Below are 9,784 nucleotides of genomic sequence, written 5' to 3'. Positions count from 1 at the left end.
GTGCAGGCAGATGAGCAGCAGGATGCCCTGCTGAGCACCACGCTGAGCACCATAAACTCTGGCTCGTGCAACTCGCTCATGCATTTGTGCTCAAACCGAAGCAGGGAGAGGTTGGAGCAGGGCTGTCCCACGGCCCCTTCCCAGCACTCCCTTTCTCAATGCCTTTTGCATCCCCTGCTGAACAGATGGTGCTGATTTTTTTTTTATTATTTTATTTTTGCAGGGGGAGTGGAGGAAAGGGAGCCTGGGGCCACACGAGGCTGCAGCCTGGCTCCGAAGGCACCCAGGGGGTGACATCTGTGGGGACAGGCTGATGCACGTGGGCACCCGTGGCACTTTGCGCCCACCCCACGTCACTTCTTTCTCTCTCCTTTGTTGTCTTTTCCTCCTCTAGATAAAGCAGCTTGTGGCCCGCCTGCAGTCTGAATAACCCGTGGGGATGCTCGTGTGGTGTGTGGGCTTCCTCCAAGCCCCCAGGACCAGAGGCTGACTCGAAGCCGGCATGTCGAACCCCCCGGCCCCTGCTCGGTGAGCGATGCCTGGAGCTGCCCACCCTGCCCTTTGCCTTGCTTCTTTCTCCCGGTGAGACCGGGATGAGGATGCTGCAGAAAGCCAGCCTGGAGCTGAAGCCCAGAGGTGTTTTGCAGTGAGACGAGGCACGTAAGAGCCTAACCAACCCCCAGCTCCCCAAATCTCAGCACTCAGTGAGTGTCGAGCTCCTGGCCTGCAGGCTGGTGACGCAGGCTGCCATGGAAGAGGGCGCGTTTAGCGTGCAGCAGATACAGCCCAACGTCATCTCGGTGAGGCTCTTCAAACGCAAAGTGGGGGGCCTGGGCTTCCTGGTGAAGGAGCGCGTCAGCAAGCCGCCCGTCATCGTCTCCGACCTGATCCGGGGAGGAGCCGCCGAGCAGAGCGGCCTCATCCAGGCTGGGGACATCATTTTAGCCGTCAATGGCAGGCCCCTGGTGGACATGAGCTATGAGGCTGCGCTGGAGATACTGAGAAGCATCGCCTCCGAGACCTACGTGGTCCTCATCCTGCGGGGCCCCGAGGGCTTCACCACGCACCTGGAGACCACTTTCGCCGGCGACGGGACGCCGAAAACCATCCGTGTCACCAGACCCCTGTGCCCGACACCAAAGGGGGTCGATCTATCCAACCCAAACCTCCAGGGCAAGGAGCAGCCGCTGCCAGCAGCAGCCCGCACCATGGGCTCCCTGTGGGCCAGGGAGACGGGGCGAGAGGAGCCGATGGTTCACGTGAACGGGGTCGTTCCCAGCCCCAAGGGGCAGGACGGTGGCAAGGGGAAGGACAGTGCCTGCAGCCACCTGTGCCTCAACGGCGGCGTGGAAGACAACGAGCTGCTCAAAGAGATCGAGCCTGTCCTGGATCTCCTGAAGAGCAGCAGTAAGGACGGCGATGGAGGTGCGCCCTGCAAGGTAGAGACAAGAGATATAGAAGTCCAGGTAGACTGGTAGGTCCCTACATATATATATAATTTATATATTTTTTAAACGTTTTGTTGAAATGTGCCAGTTTTGGTCACTCACCGTGGCATGTTGCGGGGCCAGGGAGCATCTGTCCAGAAATTGCCACGTAACGGGGCAGGATGGAGATGGGAGAGGAAGGGGTATGAGAAGAGTAGGGTGAGGCTGGTGAGGGGAAGACAAAAGAAATGAAAATTTGGGAGCAGGTCAGGAATGGAAAAGCTGATCTGATGTGCGATGTGGGGACCATGGGCTGGGGATTTTTTCTGTTCCATTCTCTCAGTCTCAGAGGTTGCCAGTGTTAAACGAGACCCTGTGCCTTGGTTTTCCCTTGGCAAAAAAGACTCGTGGTACAGGCTGTCCTGGCTGCTCTGCTCCGGAGCCCTCCGGTTGAAATCTGCTATTGATTAATGGCAGGGAGAGGGAAGGTCAGAGCGGCAGGAGGAGAGAAATGGCTCTCAGCACCTTCTGTGTCATTTGTTAACAGGGCTCTGGCTTCGGGAGGGATACGGAGAGCTCCTTCCCAGCTCCTGCTGAAGCCAGGGGCAGCTCCAAGTGGGCAGCGGGACCTGCCCTGGGTGCAGCCGTGTTTGGGGCAGAGGGAAGGGGACAGGTTTCCCTCCGAGAGCTCAGAAACCACCACCAGTTGCCGAAACACGACAGCAGAGCTGCGTGTTCTTCCCCTGCTTCTCGATCTAGTTAATAATTTCAGTACGTGTATGTGCGTGACAAGGGTGGGGACATTCGGACACTCACCCCGTGGCTTCTTGAGGAGGGTGAAGTCGGGGGGATGGAGCTGGGGGCTGCATCTTTGCTGCCTGCCCTGCACGGGACCGTGTATGCAGTGACATCCTTCCCCTCCTCAGCGTTTCCCCAGGGGTGTTTATGGGGGGACATGGTGCGTCTCCCTGTGGTGCTTCGGGTTTTCGGTAGTGATTTTTCCATAACAGCTCTCTTGCCTCCTGGCCACGTATTAGCAATGATACTTTGCTTTTTCCTGTCACTTTCCCCGAGTCCCTGAACACGTTAGGGCCATGCCAAGTGCCGCAGCATGCGGTGCCTGCCCTCATTTATTGACGGGATGGGACCGCCAGGAGGCTTGGGCAGGAGGGTTTGCTGGAGCTAACGCCCTAGGTTTGGTGGCAGTAGGATTTGTAGCTTCAAGTTTCCTCCCTTCCTTGGGGAGGGGAAAAAAGCTGTTTACAAAACAGATTTTGAAAAGGGATTCATTTTTTTTAATCAGAAGGAGGTTGCTCCCACCACATCCAATGTAGGCTTTTCATCTCCTTCTTTATTTGTGGTGGTTTTGTTGTTGCTTCTGCTCACCCACATCGTGCGTTTTCCATGCGGAGGATGCGGCTGCTCAAAGCGTGTTGGGGCTGTCACAGTGAGGCAGGACACATCTGCTCTGCCCCATGCCGGCAGAGGTTTGGGACGGGCAATGGGACAGGGCAGCATTTCCCCTGCCATGCACATTTTGGGGCCCCGTACGCTGCACCCAGCACCAGAGACGTGCGGTTTGTGCTATGCAAAAACTGGGGAAAAAATATTTTTGTGGCCATCTGAGCATTTCTGGCCAGTGCTCTCCCTCTCACCCCATAAATACACTCCCTGGAGTGCTCATTGTGCATTGCAAGAAGCTCAGAAGCCCCGGGGGAGCACGGTCCCAAGCCCTGCTACAAGGTGCAGTCTCGCCCTCCTGTCCCTCTTCCCAGCCCAGCAGCTGCAGGCTTGCCAAGGAAATTCTGTTCTGGCTTGAGGAGAGATGAAAAAGGTGTTTTTTCCTTAGAGGGATGTCTTCTGCTCTTCAAGAGATTACACAGAAACAGTTTAAATTCACTTAAACTGAAGGATCTCAAACCAACAACAACAACAAAAAAATCAGCAAAGTGGGTACTTCACCAAAGCTCGACTCACTTTATTTTTCAATATCTTAGATATATATTTATAAAAGTGGCTTGGAATTGAAAATCCACTTTTCGAGCAAAATTAGACTTCAATCTTCTGCCTGATGAAAAGCTGCAGCCCGGCTCTTGGAGTAGGGCTCCGTGAGGGAAAGGACCGGGATGCTCGGGGGGAGCGGGGAAGGGGATGCGCTGCAGGAGGATGTGTTGGAGGCTGCTCTGCAGGGGAAAGGGCGCTGCTCAGCCGCTTCTCCCGCTCCTGAGACGTGCTGTAGATGATTTATTTCCTCCGTTTGGTCTCAGACAGAGCTGGGGCATGGTGAAGGTCTTCTAGCGGGAGAGTTTTCTTGGTCTGGAGAAGTGCAGAAAGGTCAGGGAGCGACAGGGAGCGGATCACTGCGGAGACCGCGGTGCTCGATGCCAAAGAAATGCCCAAAAAAATAAGCAAGCCTTGACGGATTGATGCAGCTCTGGTGCCCTAGGCTGTGACTTCTCCAGGCTGGAGGGACCAAGCAGAGTTGAGGTCAATCAAAACAGGAACAGAGCTCTACCTAAATATCAGGAGGGCTCAAATCCTTGCTCAGGGCTGAACCTTACACCTCCAGCCCGGATCACTTGACCATGATCCAGGTGAAGATGCTGGTCTCGGGTCCAACCCCGCTCTGTCTCCGTCTTTGCCTGGTGCTGACCTTCACCGCCAGCAGCATTTGTCAAAGCCAGTCGGGCTCGCAGAGCTTTGACAGCTTTCCCAGGGCACGAAGCGATGGCACAAGGCTGAGGTTATTCACAAGCAGCCGAACACTTCTCGGTCAAGGTGGGCCGAAAGGGATTCAAATTGCACCTGGTGCCCATGTTGCTTCCTGCAAGAAAAACTGGAAGCTGTGAAGTTTACATTGGGGGAAAAAAATCATTTCATCCCCATCCCCTGTGCCCAGGGGCTGTGCTCCCTGGGGATGTTGCCCCTGCATGGCCTGGCTTTTGCTCCCTGCTGATTTCTGGCTGTGAGGTGCCCTGCGGACATGGTGCATGCCCATGGGACGGGCCATGACCACAGCTGAATGTCTGCTCCATGGCTCAAACCATCTGCCAAGAGGTTGATCATAAAACAGAGCACGGAAGTGGGGAGCAAGGTATGATGAGAACTGGCATTTCTGCCATGAGGCTCACCGTGGGCTAGAAAATAAAAATAGAGTTTGATTCACTCCCCGCCAGCTAACCTAGGTCTGTTTTTCCCTCTGAGCTCTAGGGAGATTGTCATGTCCCATCTTTCCCTCCTTCTCCCCCCACCAAGTTGCCAGTATTTGTTTTTCTTCCCAGGTCTGTTCCGTAACATGAACGGCGTGATGGAAGCATGGCACTTTGGGGGCCAAAAAGCAGCATCAGCAGCCCTGAGAGGGAGAAGTGTGCTGAGAGCAGGAGTTCTGTTTATGAAGGGTTTCAGGGTTTCAGGCTCCATCCTGCATTGGAACAAACCCCATAATTTTGCAGTTCTCGAGGAGAAAATTCTCTTCCTCCCACCTCCCTCGCCGCCGCCAAAATCTCTTTGTGTTGCTCAAAACATTTCATTTGCATTTCTGATGTCTTCATTATTCTGTACTTGGACACAAAACTTTAAAACCTCTGAAATGAAAAGGTTCTCTGGATCTATCGTGTTATTTTTCAAAGCGTTGAGGCAGGAAGCTTTGGCAGTGAGTAACCCTCTTCTTCCTCCCCTTCTCCCTCCGCGGATTCTTCCTCCTCACCACCCTGACTCCATCAGGCTCAGCCAGAGTGGTGTTTAGTGCCTGAAAACAGCATATTCCGCCCCAAAATACCCTGTTGAAGACCCCTCAACATCCTTCTAGCGGGGTGTCACATTTCTGTCCTTGTCCCTCTGAGACCCAGCACCGCTTCGGGGACTTTGCACCGAGGTGTAACAGTGGGGACAGCACCCAGACACGTGGGTGGCAACTTGTGTTTTGGGGATTAGAGGGCTGCACCCCAATGCCGTGTGAGCACTGGGGACAGACCCCGTCCTCGTGCCTGGTCCTAGCCAGCAAGCCCAACTGAGTGACCCTGGCAGACCTGGGCTGGGCTCAGGCTGAAGCCCTTTGGGTGCTGAAATCCTTTTGGTGCTCTTTGGGCATGGCTGGGAAGGGGCAAGGACAGCAGCTGCGGGTCGGATCTGACACTGGCAGCATCTCGAATGATGCTGGGACCAGCTGGGGCACCGGGATCTGTTCCCAGGTCTTTATCTGCCAACGCCCCTTCCATCACGTTTAGCACCCTCGTGTTTCATAGCACGGCCTCACTCCGGGGCTGCTTGGCTCGTCCATCCCCAGTTCCTGCAGAGGGCACAGCACAGCGATGCCCCTGGCCTCACGAGGCTGAGCCCCACACTCATGCCACGCCACATCCTTGTTGGTTTGGCTTTGTCCCTTCTTTTTGGTGCAGCCAGAATTCATCTTTCTCATTTAGGAAGGGATTTCTTGCCTTGCTGCTCCTGCAGTCACCTGCTGCGGGGAGCACAAACCGCGTTCATAGTGATTCCTTCTGCGTTTGGCTCATCCTTGCAATCCCCAAGGACAACCCAGGAGGGAGGAAACAAAGAAAGCAAGGTGTTTCCCTCCTGCAGCTGATGGGTGAGCTTCCCACGAGGGTCCCAAGCACAGCTTAGGGTTTCCAGGAGCTGGGATGAGGGCTTGGAGGAGCCTGGCAGCAGTGGACATCCACGTCTTCCTCGCTCCATCCAAACTGCCCCCTGGGGATGGCAGCAGCCAGTTGTGCCTCTCTCCTCTGCCTGGGAAATCAGAGAGATCCTTCTGCCAAGCAAATTCAAAGGAGTGGAGTGACGAATTTCTTTTTGCTCATATATTTATTTATTATTTTTTCCCCCCCTTCCTTTTCGGAAAAGCTTTTGGAGACGTTTCTCAAAGGGCTGTTCTCAGCAACTTCCTTTCTGCTTCATCACTGCGAGCACTGCAACATCATCAAATTAGTCAAAAGAAAACAGTGGTGCCTCTCATTTTCCCAAACAGCCAGATGCTCTTTCCGAGGTGAGACAGCAAGCTGCATGGATGGGGGAGGACAGGATTCCTCTGCCTTTTTTTTAAGCAACAAATTTTGCTTTCAGAACAAACAGGCGGGGGCCCTTCCGAAAAACCTGCTCTGGATCCACACATGCAGGTCAGGTTGGAGGGTAAGTTGGGAGGGTTTCTCCGAAGGAAGCAGCAGGAGGAGCATCCCCACTGGCTCACCCATCGCTAAATGCTTTTAGACACGTCCGGAGGCTGAGCCTGGCTGTAGGATTTTGGCTGCCCTGCCAGGACCATCCTGTGCGCGCGTGGGCGGCTCGCCCCACGGCTCTGCTGCCGGCTGTGAAGCCGGGCCAAGAGAGGAAAAGAACAGGCCCAAAAGACCCCGTTCCTGCCTGAGGTCTCACACAAGGCAATTGCAAGAAACGGGCAGGAAATATTTGTATAATGAAGCAATTGATTTTATTTTTATTTTATTTTTTCTCCCCCCTCATCTGGGCTAGGACGGGGTGAGGCTGTGGTGGCTCTGAATGGGCTTTTCTCTCCTCTGTCTCTGAAAGAGCCGGATACTTCTGTGCATCCGAAGGAGGTCTGCTCTAGCTCAGCCAGGGCACACAGCAGCAGTGCTGCAGGGACAAAGCCTTCCTTACATGGGGCAGAGGCAGGCAATGCACCCCCAGCTTCAGCTGATGGCTTTGCTGCAGCAGCACTTTCACTTATTATTTTTTTTTTTTTTTGTCTGGGGGCAGCACCTCGCTGCCTTGTGCACAATCTTGCTGCCGAGCCTAAATAGCACCGTGCAACCCGGTGCTGTCCCACTTGCAAACGTGCCAGGTCCTGAGCAGCCACCCCCGGTGCCTGCCTGAACCTCACCGTGCCCAGGGACGGTGCCTCTTGCTTTTGGGGCTGGCTCCAGCAAACCCGTCCTACTTCTAATGCACGAAGCTGCCGATGATGGCGATGACTTAATTCGAGCATCTGGTCTTTTTCTGTGCCGTTGGCACAGGTACCAGCGTTCACAGCTTCGCTGGTGTGCAGACAATGAGATTACGCCTGCAGCCTCCCAGCCGCGTCCTCCGGCGGCCGCTGCCGATTGATGGATTCCTCCCCGAGGTTCCCTCGTGCCGGCAGGCACCCATTGAGACGGGCTTGCAGACACCTTTCTGCAAGCAGCGAGTCGTGCCAGGCGCCTGCAGGCATGCGTTCGGTGTCATTTTGGAGGTGCCTGCTGGATATCTGGCACGGTAGGGTCTGCCTGTTCAAACCTCTTTGCACAGAGGCAAAGTCTGTGCTGCCGGAGGGGCACCGTGGCCCCTCGTGGGGCTGGTTCCCTCTGCTCAGCCCCAGGCTCTGAGGGATTCCTTCCATCACCTGACAGATTTAGGGCTTGTGCCTTGGGTTTTGGACCAGTTACAGAACAGGGCGTTGAGGCTCATCAGCTGCAAGAGATGCGTTGTGCATGCCCATCATTTTTTTGTGTCCAGGGGCTCAGTGTTGGCCAGCTCCGTGCTCCTTGGTATGATGGGACTTAAGGCAAGAGGGCAGGAACGTGCAGCTGTGGAAATAAAAGTGTTCTCCAGGAGGTCCAGTAGCTGGGCTTGTCTTGGGGGGATGAGCTAGATTTGTCCTGGGATTGCCTTGGAGGGAAGAGCTGCATTTTCATGTTGCTGCATTTTCTGCCTTGCTGCTGGGATGGAGGCAGGCTGGATGCATCCGGAGCCCCTGGTGGGCTGGCAGAGGGCAGGGTGTGTGGTTCGTGGGGGTCCCCAGCAACACCAAGAGTGGCCAAGGCAAAATCGGTGCCAAGGCTGTGTGGGGCAAAGCAGGGCTGTATCTCCTGGGGCTGCCGTGGCTCCCCAGGGCAGAGACTGGCAGGGCAGGGACATGAGCGGGGGTCTCAGCAGCTTTGTCTCCTGAGGACCTGGTTTCGGTTGGCAGCCAGCAGGGGAAAGCAGTGACACGGGCCCTGAAGCAATGCCCAAATCCGTGGTGCACATCCCATGGATGGCACCAAAGCCCAGCAGCTAGAGCAGCCTACACATGGGTTGGAGGACAGCTAGCAGAGCTCTTCCTCTTCTCCCTCGGCAAGCATGGGGCTGATGGGGTGTACAACCCCACACCTTGCACCCCAGTGTGGCCACCAGGTGCTCTGCCATGCAGTAAGGTCCCAACACCTGCTGTGGCTGCATGGTTTGTGGTTCCCCGTGCCTTATCTGATGGGCAGCCTTTCACATACCAGCCACGGTGCAGAATTGCTTTCTTCTCCAAGCAGCAGGGGGTACAACTGTGGGTACAAGCTGCCCTGTGGCACTTGTACCCCTTATCTTGCACCACGTTGGCCACCCTAAGGCAGCCAATGTTGGGAAGATGTCCAGGACCTGGGTGTGATACTGTGGCAGCTGAGCATCGCTCTGTGAACGCAGAAAAACATGATAAAAAGTTAGAGCATAGAGAGAGAGCCCTTAAATGAAGTATTTTGCTAAAGACGTGAGCTGAGGGTGAGGGAGGTCCTGAAGCCTGAATTTGTTTGTACGTATGCGTCTCCTCGAGATGGTGTCAGGAACACCGTGCCGCTGTGAATTATGTCCCGAGCGTGAGCGTCCTCCTTTGGTCAGTGCCCAGAACCTGCCGTTGTTAATGAGGAGGCTCGTTAGTAACTTCAGTGGGCATCTGGAAGAGTTTTAAGAAGTGACAGCCGGAGCAAAGCCATTGCCAGAGCACATTAGCTCGATGATGGGTTGTTGAGCAAGGGCAAAGCAGTGATGCTGCTGTGCCGGACCTGGTCCAGAGTATCCACAGGGCTTTTGGAGCCTTCCCTTCAGCCTGGATACTGCAGCCTGCATGCGCTGGGTGTCAAGTCTCCAAACCCCATTTGTTTTTCTCCTTCGTGCGGGTTTTTATGGCAGTGGTTTTCCATCACCTGTTTGGATGGCATTTAGCAGCCTCGCTAACATCCCGCGGACGCTCCCCAGACACAACGTGCGCGGCACACGCTGTGCTCCCTGCGTTACATCCGTCTTACTGTGCAGGCAGGGGCAGCCAGCACCAGGGACACCCTCGTCCCCCAGCCTTACAGATGTACTCCGTGTAGGCGAGCCGTCTGTTTGCTTGAACAGATTCGCCCGGGTAAAACCGCTCACACACGGCGGCATTTGCAGCATCTGTAAAGGTCAGGAAGAGGAGAGAGCGCTGCCTCTGCCTCCTGGGAGCGCCTACTTTTCCTTGTGTTTTATTTTTTTTTTTTATTCTTCTCCTCCACTCATCAACACCAACCTGCTCTCTGCAAACCCAGCCGGTTTTGCCGTGAGGCTTTGCAGCTAGAAATGCGCACGGCTCTCCTTCACCCCCCTCTCTGCTTGCTTTTGCAGGGCTCTGGATG

The 9,784-nt window shown here is 55.1% G+C and overlaps 1 protein-coding gene across 2 annotated transcripts in view; it reads left to right on the top strand.

Annotated features, from left to right (window-relative positions):
* Positions 1-749: 749 nt before the first annotated feature.
* Positions 750-9,784, top strand: part of NOS1 (nitric oxide synthase 1) — a gene marked incomplete at both ends in the record, with an annotated part of 32,771 nt that continues 23,736 nt past the window's right edge. For both annotated transcript variants that reach the window (XM_084297028.1, XM_084297027.1), the window contains one exon: positions 750-1,474. In XM_084297028.1, coding sequence (XP_084153154.1) covers positions 750-1,474 — 725 coding nt within the window. The remainder of the gene's footprint in view (positions 1,475-9,784) is intronic.

This window comes from Netta rufina, assembly GCF_964035555.1.
Source record: "Netta rufina genome assembly, chromosome: 17".
In the NCBI taxonomy this organism is placed as follows: domain Eukaryota; kingdom Metazoa; phylum Chordata; class Aves; order Anseriformes; family Anatidae; genus Netta; species Netta rufina.
Note: the sequence above shows the minus strand (reverse complement) of the source record. Positions and strands in the feature narration are given on the sequence as shown.